The sequence below is a fragment of the Protopterus annectens genome, chromosome 15.part0 (genome assembly GCF_019279795.1).
Source record: "Protopterus annectens isolate FY-2018-M chromosome 15.part0, PAN1.0, whole genome shotgun sequence".
Taxonomy (NCBI): Eukaryota; Metazoa; Chordata; order Ceratodontiformes; family Protopteridae; genus Protopterus; species Protopterus annectens.
In genome coordinates this window covers 406817803-406842771 of record NC_056749.1, presented here as the reverse complement: position 1 = coordinate 406842771, position 24969 = coordinate 406817803, and the positions used below count along the sequence as shown (strand labels likewise).

General features: G+C 41.5%; 1 protein-coding gene across 1 annotated transcript in view; it reads right to left on the bottom strand.

Moving 5' to 3' along the window:
* The window catches only part of BRWD3 (bromodomain and WD repeat domain containing 3), a 1896258-nt gene that overhangs the window by 1601563 nt on the left and 269726 nt on the right, over nt 1-24969 (bottom strand). The window contains exon 14 of the mRNA XM_044057276.1: nt 20965-21126. Within this exon, the coding sequence (XP_043913211.1) occupies nt 20965-21126 (162 nt within the window). The remainder of the gene's footprint in view (nt 1-20964; nt 21127-24969) is intronic.

The following is a 24969-nucleotide window of genomic DNA, read 5'->3' as shown; positions in this document are numbered from 1 at the left end:
TCCCCCCACCTTTCTAAGGATCTAGATTCCCTTTCGGAAGGTAGTGGATTCTTGGCAATAGAGGCCTTCATTCCCTTGGGGCCTTGAGAAATGGTCTCAGGGTCAGCATTATGGCTTTTGAAAAGAAATTGGTGAGAGTTAGGGACTCTGTAATACCTATCAGGTTTGACTGGTGCAGGAGGCAGGGAATCCGGATTGAGACAAGCCTCCGAGTAAACATCATCAAGTATGTCCAGGACAGGAGGAATAGCCAGAGGTCTGTGTTGAGGTAACAAAAGAAATTCCCTAAGCCTTTTCTTGGAATCAGAAAAGTCTTGGCCTTCCCAATGGAAGTGCTCCCTCAAGGTGTGCAAGGTTTCCCCAAAAGAAAAATCCTCTGGGGGAGATACAGAAGGAATGGACTGTTCTGCATCAGAATCTTCATAAGGGGAGTAAGAGTGTTCCTCCACATCAGAATGTTCTGAGAAAATGGAGCCCTGTTCAGAAGAGGGAGAGTCTTCCTCCACTCTGGGTCTCTTGTCTGGAGGGGGTTGGGAACCCCTGATATAGGAAATTAAATCCTCAGTCATTTTAAGCATCTGCATTTTAGCCATGGGGCCTGGGGATGGGCCCTGTGCAACAGGCCTCTTGGGATGCATGGCTGATTTGGACTTAGTGAAGGCCTTAATGGAAAAGGAAGAAGAGGGTCTAAATACACCCTGGGTGGAAGTGGACCTGTCCACATTAGGAGGCTCAACACTCACAGTGGTTTCGGTGGTTGTAGTCTGAGTTAGGGCCGAGGTACCAGCGGTCTCGGGTACAGAAGACACCACCAATGAAGTGTTGTCGGTAGTCAGGGGCTGCATAGGCGTCTCGCTGAGAACCGGACCACGTGCAGCCGGTTTTGGCGTGGTGTTGGTGGAGACCGCAGATCTCGCGTGTCGGTCCTTGTCCTTTCGTTTTTTGGACAAAACGGAGGTCTGAGTATCCAACGACATTTTATAATCAAAGGCTTTACCAAAATAATGTTGGGCGAACTATGCCCGATGCTTAATAGTGCATTTATTGAAAGTAGCGCAAAAGTGACAGCCCGAGACGTCGTGGTCTGGGCCTAAACAAGGTATGCAGAGGGAATGGAAATCCTTATGCGGTATTTGCTTCCCACAAGAAATACAATTGTTAACTTTGTCTGACATCGGTCTGAGGCAAGAAAAGTTTCCCCAACGGGGTACTTAGCTTTAAAGAAGACTTCGGTTTCCAATTTTTCGTAAATTCAGGAGCTGGCCGACCGGCACTTGCGAACTGCTTCTGCTTCATGCACCACGCGGCAAAAAAGACTGGAGAACATGGCGTCGGCTGTTACTTATATACCCCTGTCGCACTGCCGTCAGGGAAGAAGGCGACAACAACCGACACCGGACCAAGACTTTGGAATTCGGCCGACCGAGGACCCGCCTGACGGCAGAGAACCCATGTGATTACTGCAGCTGTATGCACGATGAACATCTATGCAACAGTATCAGAGAAGTTGAGGTTATGCAGTTTGTGCAGCAGAAGAGAGTGAGACACTGTCGAAAGCTTTTGAGAGGTCCACAAATAGGCAAGAAATAAGTTTATGGTCATCCATGGCTATAGAGAGAGTGTTGAGGAAGGATAATAGAACTGTAGTGGTGCTATGTTTGGGTCTGAAGCCGTGTTGAGTGGGTGTAAGCAGATTTTCCTGTATTAGATACTGCATAACTTGTTTATGAATACATTTTTCTAGTACTTTAGAGAGAGGGGGAGAGGATAGTGTTAGTTCTAAAGTTGAAGATATCAGAGGAGTTACTGCCTTTGTGTACAGGTAGAGTGTAGCATTGTTTCCAGATGGAAGGGACTTTAGATTCAGAAATGGAGTGATTAATTAGGATAGATACAGGGAGAGCAAGGGAATCAGCTGCTAGTAGAAGAAAAGTTGAAGAAATGTCAGCTGATGCTGAGCATGGTTTTAATTTAGAGAGTAGAGTGTTGATGTAGCTAGTAGGTACAGGTTTGAGGGAGAAGGTATTTGAGGAGATAATATTAGGAGTAGGTTCAGAAAAGTGGGAGATGTTAGTAGTAGAGGAGTTTGGGTTAGGGTTGAGTAGCTTAGATATTGAATCGATAAAATAGGTATTGAAGACAGTGGCAGTTTCTCTTCAGATGTCTTGTCTGGGCATGGATTAGGGGAGCTAAGATTACCGGGATGTAATATTTGGTTAATAGAATTCCAGAATTTTTTAGGACTAGATTTTAGGGCTGCGGGAGGTTTGTTATAGAAGTCCTTTTTATCTTTATGTGTTTTTTTGCCAGATTTCTGAGTTCTTTATATTTTTGCAAGTCAGCAGGAAGCTTAGTTTGTGACCATCTTTTCCATAATTTGTCTCTAGTTATCATAAGGCTACAAGTGGCTTTTGAAAACCACGTAGATATGTTGGACTTAATTCGGACTTTGCGAGGGGGAGCAACTGAGTCTAAGATGCTAAGGGAGGTGGAGCTGAAAGCTAGGAATGCTTCTTATAGTGGGAGTTGGGTAAGGAATTTCCAGTTTACTTTAGGAGGGCATTAAAAGGTTTCTGGATGGAAGTTATAGAGTTTGTGACAAGTGATAAATCTAGGTGGTTTTGAGAAATGGGGAGTGAACCTAAGCACTTTTATAGGGGAGTAATCACTCTGGGTGTTTGGTAGGGTTTCAGGGTTATGATATATGGAAGGATTCCATACAAGTACCCAGTCAATTAGAGTACTAGATGTGTGAGTGTGAGTGTTGTTTGTATGAGTAGGTTGCGACTGTAAAGCCATATAAATTAATATGAGCATTAGACTTTGGATTACTGAGAGTTAACCAGTTAATGCTGACATCCCCAAGGAGGACAGTTTCACTGGGGATGTGTTACAAAAAGTATGAAAGAATATTTTCAAGCAGAGGAATGTTGTCTCCTGGAGGAATATAGATGGCTGCTACTGCGATAGTGGTGTGGTCACTGATTTTAAGGTTAGCCGTCAGTAGTTCAGCAAGAGAAAAAGGATGGGATCCATTTCATAATACTTGTAATGGTGAGGTGGTTGCAGTAAATGATAGCTACGCTACCCCCTTGTTTTGGCGATCTATGTGGAGTATATTATAACCAGGGGGAGAATCAGAGGTTTGGGGTTTTATCCAAGTCTCTGTTAGGATGAGGACCATCAGGGGTGTGGAAGGCTATCCAGGCATGGATTTCACTAACTTTGTTTAGAATACTATGGGCATTCATAAAGTAAAAGGAAATATGTTTGTTTGGAGAGAATGAGTTTAAGTAGGGAGAGGTAGACCGATGATGGTTGCTTTCAGTGGGAATACAGGATCTGAATTGGCTAGACATGGCAAGACCTTGCCAAGTTTACTGCTGTTGCAGACCCAAAGCCATCCCAATGACAGCACTAGGGACACTCACAAATGAGATCATTTTCAGAATGGATCAAAGAAACCTTTGAACCTTTCAATAGATTTGCAAGGTCTCTCTACAGTGGAAACTAGGATTTGTACTTCCCCCTACTGTAGTGTAACCTCAAAGTTGGGATATGTACAGTGGATATAAAAAGTTTACACACCCCTGTTAAAATGCCAAATTTTTGTGATATAAAAAAATTAGACCACAATAAATCATTTCAAAACTTTTCCCACTTTTAATGTGACCTATAACCTGTACAATTCAAATGAAAAACAAACAAATCTGTTAGGGGAAAAATATAAACAATAAACGTACAATAAGATGGCTGCATAAGTGTGTACACCTTTAAACTAATACTTTGTTAAAGCACCTTTTGATTTAATTACAACATTCACTTTTCTTGGGTACACATCTGCCATCAATTAAAGAGACTCTGATTAACCCCAAATAAAGTTCAGCTGTCCTAGTAGGATCTTCCTGACATTTACTCAGTTGCCTGCTACAGCAAAAGCCATGGTTCGCAGTGAGCTTACAAAGTATCAAAGGATCCCACTGTTGATCAGGAAAAGGATATAAAAAAATTTCCACAACATTGGATATACCGTGGAACACAGCAAAGACAGTCATCAAAAAAGTGAAGAAAATATGGGACAACAGTGACGTTACGAAGAACTGGACACTACTCCAAAATTGATGAAAAGATGAGACAAAAACTGGTTAGGGAGGCTGCCAAGAGATGAACAGGAACAATGAAGGAGCTGCAGGAATTTCTGGCAAGTACTGGTTGTATACTACATGTGACAACAATGTCCAGTTTTCTCCATATGTCTGGACTATGGGGTAGGGTTGCAAGAAGAAAGCCTTTTCTTACACAGAAAAACATCCAGGCCCAACTACAATTTGCAAAACAATACATCAAGTCTCCCAAAAGCATGTGGGAAAATGTGTTGTGGTCTGATGAAACCAAGGTTGAACTTTTTGGCCACAATTACAAAAGGCATGCTTGGCACAAAAACACTTCACATCACTGAAAGAACACCAGCCCCAAGGTGAAGCATGGTGGTGGCAGTATCATGCTTTGGGGTTGCTTTTCTTCAGCTGGAAATGGGACTTTAGTCAACGTGGAGGGAATTATGAACAGTTCCAAATACCAGTCACGTTTGGCCTAAAACCCTCGGGCATCTGCTAGAAAGCTGAAGATGAAAAGGAATTTTACATTTCAGCACAACAATGACCCCAAGGTGTTGAAAATGTATTTGCGAAGTTGCTTCTGTTAAAAAAAATTAAAATAAAAAAACAGTGGGTCCTGCTGCACAGAAAAGAAATACACCTGTATATACTGTTGAAACAAATGTATTGTAACATAAGATACTGGAAGAGAAGAGGCTTAATCTCAGTCCAGCTAACTTTGAAAAATAGTCAGAAATTAAGTTACCTGGTTTAGGCTAGGTAGACACTTTGCTGATGATGTCTTCTTTGTTTGGACAGGGTCAATTCAATGTTTAGAATTTTTTTTTTATTTACATAGCATAACTTCTTTTTTGAAATTTACAGTTAACTATTCATATGTTTCAACTGACTTTTGAGATGTGTTTCTTTAGATATTGGCAAAGAAATGTAGACTACTTTAAATAGGAAACTGTAAAAAGAAAGTTTTTCTGCATAAATCTAGCATGCATCTAAGACATATTTACAGAAATGTGTTAAAAAGCCAGTCAGAGTTGCTAGACTAAATAATGGTAATGTTTTAGCAAACATTTTTAATGATATGTGGAAAAATTTCTTAAGAGTCTATTCTGCTGAAATTGGCAAAACCATTACTGAAGTTTGGTTGAACAGACAGTAATGCCAAGCCATATTTTTATTTTGAGAGCAACACATACTATTGCACCTATGATAGGGTTTCTGCTTATACCAAACCTAAATTTAGTTTATATTCAAGTGATGTTAAGGTAGTATGTGATGCTATTAATAAAAACTAGCCTATTCTGATAGCAGAAGATAGTCCCAATAAAACAAGAGTAAAATCTTCCTTCTTTTAAAAATAGTAAATATTTAAAGCAACAATTATGTATAGATATCCAAAAAGAAGAGAAGTTAAATGAGCTCTGTGGCACTAATTCTTGCAGTGCATGTAAATATATTTGGTCCTCCTCCCAGTTTGTATACCCTGAATCTTGTGAAGTATTTGAACTAATATATTATGCCGATTGTAAAAGTACAGACTTGGTTTCTCTAGCACAGTGTTCCAAATGTTACTGTTTTTTTATAGGGAAAGCTAATCTTACTCAAAGACTTAATTTTGGAACATGTTTATATTACGAAGAACAAATTACCTAATGCACTGGCTAAGCATGTAGACAGTAATGGGGATACAAATTTTTAAGTTGCATGTCTTGGAGTTGTTGCATTTTCATTTCAGAGGTGGTGAACATGTAAATATTACAGAATGTGCAGAACTTAGATAGGTTTTAAGAATGCAAGCAGATAAATGTTTTGGTTTAAAGGAAACTGTGTCTTTAAAACTTATTGAAGTCACATGCACTTGATAATTAATCTGTTCATAAATAATATATATATATATATATATATATATATATGTTTTATTGTGTACGTGCATCAGTCTGAAGAAGCTTCTATGGTGTGAAAGAGTGTCATTAAAGTTTTTTAGGCTGCAGTGTTAGTCAGTCATTTTATTCTTCTGTTTACAGCAGAAAATGTCAGTTTTTTTTGCACACACACACACACACACACACACACACTTCTAGCTTTACTATTTTTTGAAATGGTTCTTCTTAAGAAGCCTCATTCAGTCTTTCCTTCATTTCAAACTCAGATTTCTGCAGTTATCACCTCATCTGAAAAGTGTCTTTTATTCTTTACAACCTTTTGTCATTCGATTATTTCCCCAGGGTCTCATTTTAAAGACCTCTGAATACATCTAATTTTTTCCTCCAAATTAATTTAATACATCTTCTATACAGAGGCTGAAATATGAACCATTTTTGCTTAACAGCTGCAAGGCCCTTCTCACCAGATTTGTTTTATTCTCCTTCACTAGATTTGTTTTTCTAACTTTCACCAGATTTCTTCTTTGACATCCATGCAGTGTTGTGACCAACAAGTAACTAAATTTTAGCAAAAAAAAAAAAAAAACTATTTCCCCACATTTTTCACATGGTAGAGTACTAGTACTACGGGGGGGGGGGGGCTCTGGTTCCAAGATGCATTAACAAATTCATCATGGAGGAATCCATCAACAGAGAAATAGCAAGTGCCCTTGGTGCAGGTAGGCCTGGAAAAGCTCTATATGAGCTGGGCCTCAAAGTACTAAGACCCCCACTGGAACTCCAGTTGCAAAAGGTGTCACTCAAATAAGAAATTCTCTTAAAAGAGAAGCTGAAGCTAAACTGTCAACATCAGAATACTAGGCAAGTACAGAAGGGAACTGGCCCACATAAGACATTTAATCTGCCTCAGTCTCTGGGGTGTTCAAATTTTTCAAAGATCCATCTTTCTTTTCTAAGAAAGGATCCCCAACACCCCAGAGATTTCCAATGTTATCTGCTTGGACACAAGAAATTGCAAGTTTGGAGACAGCTGAAAATATCCAGAAAGAAGACAGAGGTGAATGGGACTTAAGCTCCTCTGAATCTGAACTGAAGCAAGCTGGCAGGCACTATTTTGGAATTCAGTGCTTTACAGCTCATTGACTCAAGTAAAATCACCCTGGATGCCCTGATCACAAGCAGGTGAAAGACTTTTCACTCTGTCTGGAGAAATCTCCTTGCAAACAAATACTGACAGGACTTGGACTTCAACATCTGTAATCAAATTGCAAGCATCTGATAACTGCACCCAGAGAGAGGCCTTGATGTCAGCTGTAGTTTAACTGCCTTTAGTCCATGGGTGTGATTGGGAAATACATGCATCGAAAAGACCTCAGCAAAAGTGAACTCTAAAAAACGGGGACTACAAAAGTGCCTTATAATATTTAGAGCTACCAGATCTAAGGAAGATGATAATGTACAATGGACTCTCCTCAGTTACCACATTTCCCGTACTTACTGAAAACTTACTGAAGTGCTTGCACTTCAGAATCAGGGTCTTGGAGACCTTGGCTAACATAATAGTGGATGGAGAGGAACAAGTGTTGCACCTTCTTTTCAGTTGATAACTTGGACACATTTCGCTCTTGTTCTGACAGTCTTCAGGGTGAAGTTGGCACAATGTTGGAAGGTATCCACATTTTGCTCCAAGCAGAGGCAGTAATGACAGCAGGAGTGGAAAACTTGACGGGAAATTTTTTTTCCCATAGTCAACACAATTACTGTTTAATAATGGTACTTATTCAGAGACTTTTGTAAAGATAAACTATTACCAGACAAGAAGCAGGTTAACGATGTTGAAGTCATGTAATCGTACTAAACTGTGCAAAAAAAAGATCTGATGATTGCATTGGCTGATGCTCCTTTTATACTGCTGACATTCTTAGGCGGCAGTAGGAAGGAGGTGACTGCAGCCTCAAGGTGAAAGAAAAGTTTTGAAAGTCGGGCCAACCTTCATTCTATCTCCAGGCAGCATATTCCACAGATGAGAACTGCAACAGTTAACAGTTTAAAAGAATATATACCGTTCTGCAAAACTGCACTTTATTGCCATATACTGACTTGAGATAGCATGACTGAGCTCTTTGAGAACCTTTTCAGTATAGGCCCAGAGGGAAATGTTCTAACATTTACATTAAACTGCAACTTAACGCACACATTTTAATTGTACATGAACAAAAATCATCATTAATGCATTAAAAAATAGGTACAAACACAATTCCGTCTGCAGATATATTTAACTGCAAAAATACTACACATGAACGGGCAAGCACAGTGGAGCTTAGCATAGCATTATTTCACAGCAAGCAGTTCTCTGGTTCAATATTCATCTGGGTTGCCTTTTGTGTGGGGTGCGTCCATGTCCTCCCTGTGCTAAAGTGGGTTTTCTCCAAGAGAAATGTTTTCCACCCACATTCCCAAGACATGCAGTAGGTGGACCAGATTTGACTGCATGTGTGTAGTAAGGAAGAAAATCAGGGCAGGCTAGCCACCCGCAGTGTGAACATTTGCTCTGGATGATCAGTGTTGATTCAATACCTCTGACTCCATATGCAAAAACAGGAAAAATTGGGAGATTTCTGGGACTAGTACTCAATGGTATCAAATACGTACAACACATTTACAAATATTACACAGATGTTTTATACATTAGCCTATGAAGGCTGACATTTCACAAACTATTATATAGTAGCTACAATTGAGTTTAGATAAGAATGAGTACAGCAAAAAGAAGTTAAAAAATTTGGTTAAACATTTAGTTGCCCCACTAAACCACAAAACGGCCAACACAACTACAAATGCCTTTAGATCTGCACCTCCACCTAAGGGAAGTGTATGCCCTGGATTTTGTTATATTCATGCACATCTCACTATCTACTCACCTGATACTAGTTACTACTGAAACCTGGTTAAAAAGATGCTAGATAATGAAGTCATCCAACTTATATTTAGGCTTGAATGGAAAAATAAATGTGCTGGTGGTGCTGTCCTTATCTACAAAACTAGTTAGAAATAACCTCACTCTCCATAGATTCCAAAATTTAACAAAGTGTGACTCTTCAAAATCAATAACAGGAAATCTCTACATATCACAGCTATTTATATTCCACTTAGTAACATTTCAACACCTAAATATGTCCCCTACTTAATATCTCACCATATTCAACAAGAAACAAACTAGGCAAACTCAACAGAGAATGATAGTTAACCAAAGCTGCTCTCTGAATCAATTAAATTGTACAACTTTACACAACTAATCACCTCCACTATTAGAATCAATACAAAGTCTTGACAAACACTCCACTTTAGATTAGATACTTCCCTCTTCTTCCGGCTGCTCCCGTTAGAGGCCATCACAGCAGATCAACTGTTTCCATTTCCTCCTGTCCTCTGCATCTTGCTCTGTCACACCAACCACCTGCATATCCTCTCTCACCACATCCATAAACCTTATCTTAGGCCTTCCTCTTTTCCTGTTACCTGGCAGCTTCATCCTTAGCATCTTTTTCCCAATATACTCTGCATCCCTCCTCAGCACATGTCCAAACCAATGTAATTTTGCCTCTCTGGCTTTGTCTCCAAACCTTCCAACCTGGGCTGACCCTCTAATATATTTATTCCTAATCCTGTCTGTCCTCGTCACACCCAGTGCAAATCTTAACATCTTCAACTCTGCCACGTCAAGCTCTGACTCCTGCCTTTTTGTCAATGCCACTGTCTCCAACCCATATAACATAGCTGGTCTCACTACCCTCTTGTAGACCTTCCCTTTCATTCTTACTGGTACTCGTCTGTCACAAATTACTCCTGACACTCTTCTCCATCCACTCCATCCTGCCTGTAACTCTCTTCTTCATCTCTCTTCCACACTCACCATTACTCTGAACTGTTGATCCCAAGTACTTATAACTCATTCACCTTCACCACCTCTACTCCCTGGATCCTCACCATTCCTCTATCCTTCCTCTCATTCACACATAAATATTCTGTCTTAGTCCTGCTGACCTTCATTCCTCTTCTCTCTAGAGCATATCTCCACCTCTCCAGGGTCTCCTCCACCTGTTCCCTACTCTCACTACAGATCACAATGTCACTACAAACAAAACAAAATTCAAACGTTTGGATGCCTGCCAAATTCAGTAAACAAACCCCTTCCCACCAATGCAGTTAGAAACTATAGTGCCCAATGTAAAAATAAATTTATAACCAAACACACAATGCAACAAAATTTAACAAAAGATACTTTCAACACTCTGATCCAGTAAAACTGGGATATATTAAAATTTCACTTGATGCCGCGTCTCACACTTTGACAGTCTAGCCCCTATACAAATTGAGTTAAATCAAACCATGTTCTATGGCTAACTATAGAAAAAAGAAGTTATGTTCTTAGCATAACGTTCTATGCGAGTTGTTCATCTCGCCTTTGTTCTTGCACACTGGTTCGGAGCTGATCCCTCGGCTCCGAGTCGGCCACATTCCAAGCTCCGAGTTTAAGAGAAGCTCGAGGCACAGTCCCTATCCCATGATCCCCTGCTGCTAACCCTGAGATCTAGTTTGCAAAGAAACCAGACAACAAAATATACCTGCCTACACATGCATATGCACCAAAATTACCTATACACGTACATACCTATAAGGTAATGATAGATACAGGCAGATATCTTATACCTGACAGACTATGCATGCATACATAGGCACAGATAGTCACGGAGAACCATGAGAAAGACAAACAGCCATGAGTCGTACCTTCGGAGGGGGAAGGAGGGCGGGAGTGTAAGAACAAAGGCGAGATGAACAACTCACATGGAACATTATGGTAAGAACATAACTTCTTTATGTGAAGTTGTTCGATCTTGCCATTTGTTCTTACACACGGGTAGCGTCCCCAGCACCCTAAACCCCAGGTGGCTCACGGGAGAACATTCCTGAGAACAGTGCAACCAAAGGAAGCCCTGTCCCTGGAGGCCGTCCACTTTGTAATGAGTAATAAAGGTATGAGGCTTGACCCAGGTAGCCACAGCACAAATGGTATCTATAGGTAAACGAGCCGCATGTGCCAGAGAAGTAGAAACAGCCCTAACAGAATGAGCTTTAACTTTGAGGGGAGTAAGCTGATTTGAAGATGAATAAACAAAGTTTATGCACTCTGAAAGCCATTTGGATATGATTTTTGTAACTGCAAGTCCTTTCTTACTATCTGCATGAGACCCAAATAGTTGGTCCGATTTTCTGAACTCTCTTGTTCTGTCCAGGTAAAATCTCAGTTGTCTATGTACATCCAATTTGTGAAGCATGTATTCCATCTTACTGGTATGGTTCCTGAAAAAGGTGGGAAGTTCTATGGCCTGATTAAGATTCGATTCTGAGCAGACTTTTGGTAGAAAGGACGGATTAGTACATAAGGTGACCCTGTCTGGATGAAATATCAGATATGGTGGTCTCATTGACGGTGCCTGTAGCTCTGAAACTCTGCGGGCAGAAGTGATTGCCACCAGAAATAGTGTTTTCCAAGAAAGATATTTCAGCGGGCATGACGAAGCTGGCTCAAACGGCGATAGCATGAGTTGGGATAGCATCAGGTTTAAATTCCAAGGAAAAACTGGGCACCGAATAGGTGGTCGGAGATAAGTTCCCTTCATGAAAGCCCTACAAAGTCTGTGCGACATAATTGTAGCGCCTCCTTCACCCACATGAAAATTAGATATGGCAGCCAGCTGTACCCTTATGGTGGATGTTGAAGCCCCCTGGTGAAAGAGTAAATAGATATTCTAGAATCTTGTGAATAGGAGCAACCAAGGGATCTAAACCTTGTTTGGAGGCCCAACATGCGGAACGTTTCCACTTGCTCTTATACAATTTTCTAGTGGAGGATTTGTGGGAAGAAATCAGAATATGTTGTACTGCTGGAGACAAAAGATCTGACCTGGCTAAGCTGGGAAGTGGAGCAGCCATGCTGTCAATTTGAGGGACGAGAGAGAGGGGTGAAGAACTCCTGACAAGTGGGTCAGCAGATCTGGCACTGGGTCCAGAGTGAAAAAAAACTAACGAAACTGGAAGCAGCAAATTTTTATTCCAGTACCTCGGCTGAGTGCCTTCAAAGGAATAAAACCATCAATTTCTTAGCTGCTTATATATGATACAAAACACCAATTATACAATTAAATTATTAGCATAAATACCAATTAGAGTTAGAGACATGTTGTAGTAAACATCAAAAATTCAGTGTAAAATGCATTCAAACTGAAAATATGCAAACACCTATAATGCAACACAAAATACAATATAATTTACTACCCAAGGATCAGAGTGTAAGATTTACTTCTAAATTCATACCCCTCGGTTTTAAAGTGCTAAATTTCAAAATAAATCTACTTTCAAGATTTAAAAGATTCTGTAAATAATTACCATTCATACCTGATACAGGTTTAGCTAAAGCACAAAAAAACTATGATCTTTTATGTAATGACGGTATTTATGTGCAATTGCCTAGTAATCCCATTAATGAATTTAATTCAGCACTGTTGGACATTTTGGAAAGAGGTGAAAGGTTGGGTTTTTTGAATAAAAATGATGTTAAAAGGTTGTTTATTGTCAATCCTAAGGACCCTACGTTCTATGCACTCCCAAAAAATACACAAGAATCTACTTGACCCTCCGGGTCGTCCCATTGTATCTTGTTGTGGAGGTTTTTTGGAACATATTGGAATTTTTTTAGATAGTATCCTGAAAAAAGAGTTAAGAAATGTAACCTCTCACATTAGTAACACCAATCAGTTTTGCCATTTTATTAAAAACTTTAAATGGGGAAAAACTTTATACTGGGCAACAGTAGATGTAAAGGCACTTTATAGCAGTATTAAGACCAAATTTGGTTTGGAAGCAATTGGAAAAATTCTAGAAGGTCCACATACTTCTTTTATTATCTCATTACTGGAGTTTGCACTTACCCATAATTATTTTCTTTTTGATCAGAAAATATTCCTTCAAAAGGAAGGGACTGCTATGGGGGCTAACTTTGTCCCTACTTATGCTATTTTGTTCATGTCATACTTTGAAATTAATTTTCTGTACACTTTAGATTTTTTTAAGAGAAATGTTCTTTCCTATTACAGATATATTGACGATTTGATTTTTATCTGTAAAGGAGATGAGCTGGAATTTGATGCATTTATTGAAAATTTGCATCATAATAAGTTTGGTTTGGAATTTACTTATAATGTTAATTCCAGCACAATCCAGTTCTTAGACATTTTGTTATATGTTGATCAAAATGAATTGGTTCAATACAAACCATTTAGAAAAGATACTCCTTGTAATAATTTTTTACACGCTAGTAGTGCGCATCCTGCACATTTAATTGAAGCTCTTCCGTTTGGGGAATTTAAACGTATTCAAGAACACACTTCTGAAAACATTTTTTTAAATGTAGAATTTGAAAATGTTAAACATAGGTTAAGGTCCAGAGGTTATTCAGACAAATTGCTTAAGAATAGTGTTGATAGGTTAGTTAATTCAAGTAGAATTACCCATAGGGGGAATAAGGATTGGCTTAATACCCTGAAAAATTATGGGCGTGTAAAAGATGACATCAATATTTATTTTGTGACAAGATTTTCTCCTTTTTCTAAAACTATAAAAAATGTAGTGGAATTTTTATGGCCAATTGTTTGTGGCAATGAGGAGATAGGCAATTTGTTTCCAGATTTTGTTTGCTTTTCCTACGGGAGATATGCAAATTTAAAAGAAATTTTGAAATTCAAGTTTAATTTGAATGATAGGTTAGGTTCTGAATTGATCACTTTACCTCATGGCATGTTTAAATGTGGCAAATGTAAAATTTGTAGGAATGTGAAGAATTTATCAGGCAGTACCATAAATGGGGTGAAATATACTGCTCAGAGTCATTTCAACTGTAAATCTTGTGGGGTAGTGTACATTATTGGTTGTGATTGTGTTCCAAGTAAATACTATATTGGCCAAACTAAACGCCAATTAAAAATACGTATTTTGGAACACATGGGAGACGTTAGAAATGCTAGAATTGATAGTCCAATTGCTGAACATTTCAACACAGTTCATAATGGTGCTATGGAATCTTTATTTTTTTGTGCTTTAGCTAAACCTGTATCAGGTATGAATGGTAATTATTTACAGAATCTTTTAAATCTTGAAAGTAGATTTATTTTGAAATTTAGCACTTTAAAACCGAGGGGTATGAATTTAGAAGTAAATCTTACACTCTGATCCTTGGGTAGTAAATTATATTGTATTTTGTGATGCATTATAGGTGTTTGCATATTTTCAGTTTGAATGCATTTTACACTGAATTTTTGATGTTTACTACAACATGTCTCTAACTCTAATTGGTATTTATGCTAATAATTTAATTGTATAATTGGTGTTTTGTATCATATATAAGCAGCTAAGAAATTGATGGTTTTATTCCTTTGAAGGCACTCAGCCGAGGTACCGGAATAAAAATTTGCTGCTTCCAGTTTCGTTTGTTTTTTTTCATTCAACTTTTGCTTGGTTTTGTACTGGGTCCAGAGTCCAAGGTTCCTCTATTTGGTGAGCTTGGAGGAAGGGGAACCAGATTTGTCGAGGCCAGAATGGTGCTATAAAGATGATCGTCCTTTCCAAACCTTTGGCTTTCTGTAGAAATTTTGGGATTAGTGGAACAGGAGGGAAGGCATATAGGAGACCCGGGGGCCGATCGCATACAAGTGCGTCCCTGGGGGCGCCCCCCCAGAGGGGGAAGTAGGGCGAAATAGCTTCTGTATTTGGCATTCAAGGGGGATGCAAAAAGGTCGCAGCAAGGCTGGCCCCATCTGTGGAAAATCCTTTCCGCTACTTGATTTTTGAGGGACCACTCGTGAGGCAGCAGGATGGCTCTGCTCAACCTGTCCGCTATTACATTGGACGTCCCCGGGATGTGCGTTGCTATGAGAAAGCGTCTGGTGGACACAGCCCACTGCCAGATCCTGAGGGCCTCTGCATAAGGGGTAAGACCTGGTTCCTCCTTGCTTGTTTATGTAACAGACCACTGACATGTCTGTCGGAATTGCAACTGTTCCCGAAGGTAAGTAGTCTTGAAAGCGTTGCAACGCTAGGAACACTGCTCTTAACTCTAGGACATTGATGTGCAATTTGTACTCCATTTCCGATCACTCTCCTTGAACTGTTCTCCCCTGAAAAAGCCCCCCCCCCACCCTATCAGGGAAGCGTCCGTGGTCACTGTGGCTATGGGGGGAGGAAGAACAAACGGGCGGCCTATCGTAAGTTCGTGACTGTTCATCCACCACTGAAGATCTCATTGGCAAGATTCCATGAGTAGGATGTTGTGTGACAACGGTAGCTGTTGGTAATACCACTGTGCGAAGAGTAGCCACTGGAGGATCCTCATGTGCATTCTCCCTAGGGGGACCGCGATAAGGGCTGCTGCCATCATGCCTAAAACTTTCAAGACCTGTGCGGCTGGGACTCTCTTGTTTTCTAGGAGAATAGAAATTTGTTCTCTCAGGGCTGAGACTCTTGACTGGGGAAGTCTGATCAGGGATAAGGTAGTGTCTAATTCCACTCCTATAAAAGATATATGCTGTGAGGGCGATAAGGCAGATTTTTCGAAGTTCAGAGTTATGCCTAAATGGGAACAGAGATTGACTGTATAGTCCCTGGCTTGCAATAGGGGACGCCTGGTGGTGGTGGTTAGGAGCCAGTCGTCTAAGTATGGAAACACCCGGAATCCTAGTCGTCTCAGGTGGGACGCCACTACTGCCATGCACTTGGTGAACACCCTGGGGGCTGAGGTGAGGCCAAAGGGCAGAGCTCGAAACTGAAAATGACTGGCTCCCAGCCGGAAGCGCAGGTGATCTCTGGATGGCCTGGCCATTTTTATGTGGTAGTACGCATCCTTGAGATCTATAGAGCACATCCAATCGTTTGTTTGAAGAAATGAAGGATCGATTGTAGCGTGACCATACGGAATTTTTCCTTCTTCACGAAGGTAGTGAGTTTGCTGAGGTCTAGTATTGGCCTCCAGTTCCCGGTTTTCGTTGGAACTAAAAAGAACGTTGAGTAAGTTCCGGATCCTATTTGGTCCACCGGGACTGGCTGGATGACTCTTTTTTCTAACAGCCTTTGTATTTCTAAGGCTGCCTGATCCCTCAGATTGGATGGAACATCTGGGAATCTTTTTTGGATGGGAGGATTGTTTAAGAAAGGGATGTTGTATCCTCTGGTTATTATGCTTTTTACCCAGGAATCTGAAGTGAGTTTTAGCCAGGCCTCTGGGTATAAAAGCCAAGCGACCCCCGACTGCCTCCAGAGCAGGACAGCCGGGCCTCCACTCAGGAGTGCTGGAAGGGCTTACCAGGGACGCTATCCCTCTCGCCCTGGTTCTGGGGACCCCCCCCTGTCACCTGGGCGGCGTCTTCCATTCCTTCCCCCTTCTCTGCCTCTGGGGAGGGGTTTCACTAGGTGTGGATTGGAAAGCTCCCCCGAAGTCTTCCGGAACCACATTTTTCCACCTCTTTGCCCTTTGGGGTATGGTCTAGAAGGGGCGGAAAAATGGACCCCTACGGCAGACAAGGTCTTTACTTCTTGCTCACACCTAGTGAGAGTCTCCTTCACTTTGGGCCCAAACAAGGAGGAGCCATCAAAAGGTGCATTAGTAAAGGAAGACTTAAAGGCTTCCGCAAAGGAGCATAGGCGCATCCAGGATTGTCTCCTCAGAGAAATCGCTGAAGCTGCAGCCCTACTCGATCCTTCGGCTGCATATGAAATGAGCTGCATGGATGAGTTAATGACAGAGTTTAGGGTATTGAGCTGTGGTGTCACATTGTCTGAGACAGCAGCATCTGTGGTACCCTGTAGAGCATCTCCCAATTCTTTGAGGAGATCTCTCTGAAGATGGGTAAAATGAGTGAGTTCAGCGATCGCATGGAAAAAGTTGCTGAACTAAAAATGCGCTTCCTGTACCTGTCCATCGTCCTGGAGTCCTTGTTAGGAGGATGAACAGAGGAAGATGCCTCAGACATTTCTTTCTTGGTGGCCGCCGCCACCACCATAGCGTCAACTGGGACTCCCTTGGTGAGGTACACCTTATCCTGGGGGGCAGTGATGTACTTACTGGGCCTTCGAGGGACTGGTGCCAATGTGTCACAGGACTCCCACACCCTTCGAGCTATTAAATCCATTAACTCGAAGGGCAGAGTTACCCAGGAGGTGGGGGGTTGATCCCCAAAAGCCCTCAGTAACACCGACTCGTCCACAGTAGGGGCAAGAGACAGCCAGTCACCCCTCTGTTAGAGAATTTCAAGGATGTCGGCGAATGTGACATCCTCCGAGGAGGACCGTGGGGACCCCTCTGACTCATTCAAGTCGGTATCAGATGTCAACAATTCCTGTGGGGAATCGATGTGCCTCCTCTTGCACAACCTCTTCCTCGGGACATCATTAGAGGGGACATCTGGTGAAGCTTCCGAGGAGCAGGGTCCACCCTCTGGGGTTGACTGAGGCTTTGGTTCTCTACGCTTGGCGGGAACCAGTGGTGCAGAGACAGAACATGGACCTTTCGGGGAGGGAGAAGAAGAATCTGACGATGTGAAAGTCCTACCAGACAAGACCTTCCTCATGGCTTCAAAGGCACCGGAGCCCCGGGCCTCAGGGTTCCACCGGTTCCAAAGAAGACGGTAGTCTCCCCGGGCCCGGAACCATGGGCTCCGATCCAGAGGACGGAGCCGAACTAATCTGCGCCGAGGCACCGAGGGGAAGAGTCTGAACCAAAACTTCGGTTCGACTCTTCCCCCCAGAACCGAGGAGAGACTGTCGGCTCCGAGACCCCTCGATGGATACAGAGGGTGTCGAGGTCAGTGGAGCCAAAAGCACTAAAGTGGTCTTTGGCCCCGGGGGATCAATGATCATCAGATTCTCGACTCCCAGCTCCGATGACTCGACGGGTCTCGAAGGAGGATCAACAGATGGGACGGGAAGGGCCTCAAGCTTCGAAACCAACTGGGACGAAACTGCAATCAGTTTGGATAAGGCCGTGTTCTCCATCAGTTTCTGCACCACTCGATCCACATCGGTGTCAGACAGTCTGGAGGAACAGATCGAAGGGGCCGAAGAGGTCACCGAGCGAAGGATTGATGAAGGGAGTACCTCTGACACTGGATCCAAGACCTGGACCTCAACTCGAGGCAGCATCTCGGTGCTCGGCTCCAAGGTCTGTGGAGCCAGCAACCGAATCTTCAAAGGTATCAGAGCCCAGGTCATCGGCTCAGAGTACCTCTTCTAAGACTTCGACCCCTTCGAAGACTTTGATGACTGGTCCACGTTTTCCAATGCCTCCTGAAATTCCAGCTTCAGGAGACCTCTCTCTACCAGTTTCCTGCGTCTCTCCATCATCACTCTGCCACTAAACAAGTGGCAGATGGAGCAATCCTCCTGAAGATGGAGAGGGCCCAAACAGTAAACGCAGGAAACATGGTTATCAGTTATGGACATTTTCTGTCCACACTGGCAACGTTTAAAGCCAGATTTGTCTTTTTCCGACATTTTTATCCAAAACAGCAATACAACTATATGTATAAAATATACAAACACTACCACTAACACACACTATAATAACTTTAGGTAACTGGTGAAAAGAAAAGGAATTACCAGTACAAAATTCTGACAGAACCCTGACAGAAAAAGGAAAAATGGCCAAAGGCCTAGGAGCAGCCACTCCCACAACAATCTAACTCTAATTAAAACAAGACACACACCTAACACTACACTAATACTAATACTATGTAATCCTAATAATAAAACTCAACAATTCTAACTATTTTAGAAGATATATATATAGATATATGTATGAAAAATATGAAAGATACTGGCCCAGGCTCTCACTCGACGAGACCTGTTGCAGCAGCAAACTAGATCTGAGGGTTAGCAGCAGGGGATCATGGGATAGGGACTGTGCCTCGAGCTTCTCAGACACAGAGCTTGGAATGTGGCCGACTCGGAGCCGAGGGATCGGCTCCGAACCCGTGTGTAAGAACAAACGGCGAGATCGAACAACTTCACATCTAAAAATATGCTTCAGAGAGACAAAGCCTGGAAACACTGGTATAAAAGCACAACACAAAATACATTTGGGCATCTCAGAAGTCTCACTAAAGGCCACATTAAAATGGATAAACAAACCTATTATACCAACCTCCAATATAGATAAAATCCCAAACTTTATTTGGTCATCACTAAACAAATGCATCCTGGCCAAACCATCACATCTGCTCCTACTTCTATAAAAGCACTAACTCAATACTTTCTGAAGTCAACTGCTACTTTATACAGACAGCACTCCGATTAATGATGATAGCTCACCTCACTCTCTACCCCAGCCTGTCCTAATCAGTCACATTCATTCTCCTTCCTCCCACATTCCACCTCTATTGTCAGAAGATTACTGAAACCAAAACCAACCTCTTTAGCTGCTAACCAGTTTCCAACAGAATGCCTAAAACCAGCAGCTAATGCCATGGCTTCCCTATATCCATACTGAAACAGATTCATATGAGAGATATGGCCTCATCCATCTAAAACAAATCCTATGCAATACTATTCCATAAAGGTGGCACATCATCAGACTTTTCCAGCCACAGATTTATTTCCATCCCAGTCCTTCTGTACAAAATACATCCACACAACGTATGCAGGGCATAAACTCTTACAACATTCTCTCCAAAACCCAGCACGGTTCTAGACCTCACTACAGTGCTACCATTGCTCTCATGTTTACCAATATAGGATCATCAACAACATGGTATCTTCACTATTCTAAGATTTACTAAAAGCATTTGACACCACATCCCATAACATCTTACTGAAGATTTTTCCTCTGGTCTCACCCAGCCCTTTTTCTCATGGTACCATAGCTATCTGGCTAGCAGTAAGCAGTCAAATGGAAACAAAATCTCTCCTCTCTTTCAGGTCACTGTTGGCGACCCAAAATGGCCCACTCTTGGTAAGCATTTTTATCTACTGGAGCTTTTCTTCCTGGGCCTTCACTGAAAACAGGCTTTGTGCTAATATTCCCAGTAAAAGACAAACAAAATGAATAAAGCTAGCAATGCTGCTAGTACCATGTACAATGGAACAACTTTTGTATATGAAAACTGCCTACAAAAGTAAGAGGAGTCTTAGGGTCATTGGTTAGGAAGAATATGATCTATTTAACTCAATGCAAAAGCAGCCCCAGGAGGTTAAATATTGTAGGAAACAAGTTAAAATTGGATTGTGATTAAAAATACTTTACCCCCTGATTGGGGGTGGGGGAATAAAACAAAAAATAGAAATACCTAACTTAAGAACAATTTCATCATTGCTCTGGGCATGAATGCAAGATTATTATATAGTATTCTCTTATTCTTGTAGAATATGAGAAAGGTCTCTTCCCATATACTTTCCTAAAGCTCTGACGTCCTTCTGCCAGAAGTGATGGCCATTAAAAATAGAAGACTTTCAAGCTTAGGTACTTCATGGGTACACAATCTGTCTTAAAGGGGGTCATTTTAACTTTTCTGGGACACAAATGATATCCCATGGTGAAGAAAAGCTCCTTCACCTGGATTTCAAATGCTGAACTCCCTTAGGAAATCATCTGGTAAGGAATGATGAGGTGGTTCCTAAGGGAAGCAGGCTCAGACACATGCTCCTTCAGCAAGCCATAATATAACCCTGATCTGTGAAGATCTCAAAAAGTGGTTGAGTACTGTGAGCTAGGAATTCAAATACAAAGAAATCCTTCATAAGAAAATTGAAAAGATTCTTCCTCTGATGTCAAAGGACTTGTCTTGACACACCTCGGACTTCTGCTTCCTTGGCAATGACGTGCCTAAAGAGAATTATGGCTAAATCATTCAAACTTTCCACCTTACTGTCTTCAGACTGTGCCATAAATGACTACTAGCTTTACGGGCAGCAGTACAGGAGGTTATATCCATAAAATTCTCAGCAGGAGATAAAACCAGTGTTGTCTCAGCTAAAAGGGTGTTATAAGTAGCATTCTTGGCAAGTCCTCCTTTATTTTCTATATCACCCTGATAAAAAGAGGAATTGGAGAAAAAACGTACTGAAACAGGCCTTCCGAGGTCACTGACAATGCATCCGTTGGCATGGCCCCTGCAGCAGGTCTGCTGGTGGAAAATGATTTACACTGGCAGTTTTCTGGCAAAGCAAAAAGACTGACTACAGGCACATCCAAACCATTGGCTGAATCCAGAAACACATCTGTCAAATATCTTGTCGTAAAGATCTGCCTCTGTTCTGCCAGAATGTCATCTGGAAAAGGGATGCAAGATGTCAAAATCTGACTCCTGAGCCAGGTACCACACCTCCATGACAAACCTGCATAAGAGTTATGAGCATGCTCTCCAATTTGCTGATAGACCTTACGAATAAGATGTGGTTTGTCAAGATATGCAGGATCCTTCTCTATCAAGCAAGCATGAAGGCTTTGATAGCTAAAATTAAAGACTAACTAATTAAGAAGTTCATCAGAATGATCCAATAAATCATCAGAATGATCCAATAAATCAGATAAAGCAGTTAAATTATTTCACATGACAAAACATGGCATAGTCAATGAATACTCAAAATAGAAATACAACCTCATTCTTAAAATATACAACTAATTCCTTAAAGTTGTAAACTACTAGAAGAAAATTAACATGCAATATGAAAAAATGTTCTGCTTGGAGAGGTCTGAGGATTTATGCTCAGTCATTGTATTATGTACCATTATGTCCACAGACTTGGGTCATATGTCAAATGTATGGCTCTGTGGAAGGTTTTAGCTTTGGTACCTCAGCCAGGTAACCAGGTTATTTGGTGAGATAACCCAGCAGTTTGGAATACAGCAACAGTGATATAAAAAAGGATTGAACTGCCAGTTTCATTTGAATAAATACTAAGAATTCCTCCTGGATGAAATGAAACAAAAGGCGGAGAAGAATGAGGATAAGGGTCTCCAAAAGGAGCTCCAAGACTTATGCAACTCTAGCTCCAAAGTTGCAAAATATTCCTTAAAAAAGTGTTTCATGCTTTTGGATGCACCAAGTTGGGAAGCTGTTCTAACTTCTGTTATCAGGAGGCATGCCTGCCTGAGGGAATGACCCCTGTCTGGGCATGTAAACATGTAAAACCTTGACGCTCCCCTTCACAAGGTTTCCTCTCTGGACCATCACCAGAAAAAAAATAAAAAACTTATAGGCAAAACCATGGTAGAACTTTCTGCAGGCTCCACCACCTATATTTTAGCAGAAATTACCAGAGTAAAACCAGATCTTAACTGACAAGTGGACAAATCAAAACAGTAGAAAAGGAAAGGAAAGAAAATATCTTAGAAAAGGAGCAGACAGACACCAGATACAGGCTTGAGGGGACCAAGTCTTCAGGGTGGTAAAAAGTGAAAGTATGGTTGTGTAAAATCTGCCATACCAGCAGATATCCTTTTTTTCACTCTTGCAGTATTCATAACATTAGGGATCCCCTGCAAAGGGCACCCTGATATCCTGCCAGTATACCAAAGCCTTTAGATTGCTTTAAGGTACGCCGTACATCGCACCACAAGTATGCTCCTTGCATAGCTTAGGGCATAAAGGTGACATCCAAATGTACTATCCTTAGAAATGTCAGCTTCAGTAGAATGCCAGTCTAAGGAAAAGAAAAGATAGCGAATACATCCAGAAGGCAAATGGACCAGGGGGAGAGGTGAGGGAGTGAATACTGCAACATTGAAGAGTCAGACATCTACCATTATGGTAAGATCGTACAAAACTCTAAGATGTTCTTCCATTTCTCTGTTACAGTATTCATAAAACAAGGGAGTGCGCCAAAGCTCAGAAAGAAACCTGGGAGGAGAAAGGACCAGCAGAGCCCTCTAAGGAGCCATGGTGTATGGCCCTAGCAAAACCAGCACTAGCTCTGGAAATTCCAACCAACTTGCCGTGTTTGGTAAATGTTTGCACAGAAGTCCAGTTTGCTGCCTCAAGCATAGAGTTACTAACCAACTCCTTGAAAACAGCACCACAAGAAGCCACAACTCTAGTAAAATGAGCCTTAATAGAATAAGGAAGGCTCTTACCATGAAAACAACAAAAATAAATAGCTTTTGAGATCCAAAAATAGTTTGCTTGGATAAAGCTAACCCTAAGGACCTAGGATGAAATGAAAATGAGCTGATCAGATTTCCTAATAGTCTTAGTCTTGTCCAAATAAAATCTGAGTTCTCTATGCATATACAATGTGAGCTACACCTTCTTATTGCCATTTTGTGGAGAAGGGAGAAAAGTGGCCAAATGAATAAACTGATTAAGAGACAACTCATAAAAGGAGGAGGATTAGTAAAGCAAGGACACCCTTTGTCCTTATGAAACACAAAAATAGGAGGACAAGCCATAAAAGCTTGGATGCCGGACACTCATCTGGCAGAAGTAAGGACTAACGAAAATACAGTTTTCCAACAGCAACGTTGCAAAGAAGTTGAAGCTGCAGGCTCAAAAGGAGCCAGAGTGAATTTTTCCAAAACAAAATTAAGATCCACGGAAGAAGGGATAGGCTTCTTAGGAGGCCTAGTTTGAAAGACACGTTTAGGAATTGTTTAACCTCAAATCTAGAAGCTAAAGCAGAAGATAAAGGCAGACAACCAAAAATAACTGAGTTGGTCTTAACAGAAGAATAAGCCAACCCCGCATTAAGCAATTCACACCAAAAAAGAACACAAAGAACATCCACAGAAAGTGGATCCAGGTTACGAGAAAGACACCAAACTGAAAATCTCCTCCATCTGAAGGAGTACGATTCCCTAGTACTGAGTTTTCTGGCATCCTGCAGGACCCTAAGCACATCCTCATAAAAACAAAGGTGTCTATGTAGAAACAAAATCTCATTACCAACAGTGTCAGCTGAAGAGTAGACAGGTGGGGATGGGATGATCGATCCCTTGTCTTGTGCGAGTAGGTCCATCCTGTGAGGTAATTTGTGATGACTGCCGTTGGCTAAATACAGAACGAACCCATGCTGTCTTTGTCAAATGGGAGTCAACAACAATCTTTTGGAAGCATTCTGTTGAATTTTGAACAGGACCTTTTGGGATGAGGGGAGGGAAAGCACAGAAAATCACCCCCTTCCATGAAAAAGTTAGTCTGTCCACCTTCCAACCAGAGAACCTGGGACTCTGGCACAAAAACAAGAGGTAGTCTGTTCAGAGGGGAGGCAAATAGGTCTATTAGAGGAGTACCCCACTGATGGGGAATGTTCAGAAACACACCCTGTGACGCTTCCATTTTTGGGATTGAGTTAAGAATCTGCTCGGTGTGTCTGCCACAATGTTTTGACCTGAGGGAATATAAACAGCGTGAAAAGTCAATGGACAGCAACATCCCACACCAGGAGTGCCAACCAGCAAAGATGACATCTTGCCCCCAGTTTGTTTACATACCACATCACTGTGGTATTGTCTGTGAAAACCTTGAGAGATCTTGGTGAGAATACAGGATGAAAAGCCTGAAGCACCAGCAGAGAGTTCTCATCTCTCAGACTGATGTGCTCTTTCTGATGAAGAGGTGACCACACTCCTGCACCTTTAGGGAGCCAAAAGCTGCTCCCCACCAGACATCTGAAGAGTCCGTGAACAGCTCCTTAAAGTAAAGAGATCTGTGAAAAGGTAGCCCTGAATTTACAGACAACTACTCAATCCACCAGTGAAGTTTCTTCTTGAGACATGTTAGAAGTAAGTACAGTTGTATAAACTTACCATAAATGTAGATGTTAAGAGTGGGTTATCTGATTGCAGGTAGACCTCAGCCGGCCTGATTATCAAAGTCCTGCGTCGGTTGCTGTCTCTTATATATGTATATGTAAATATATATATATATATATAT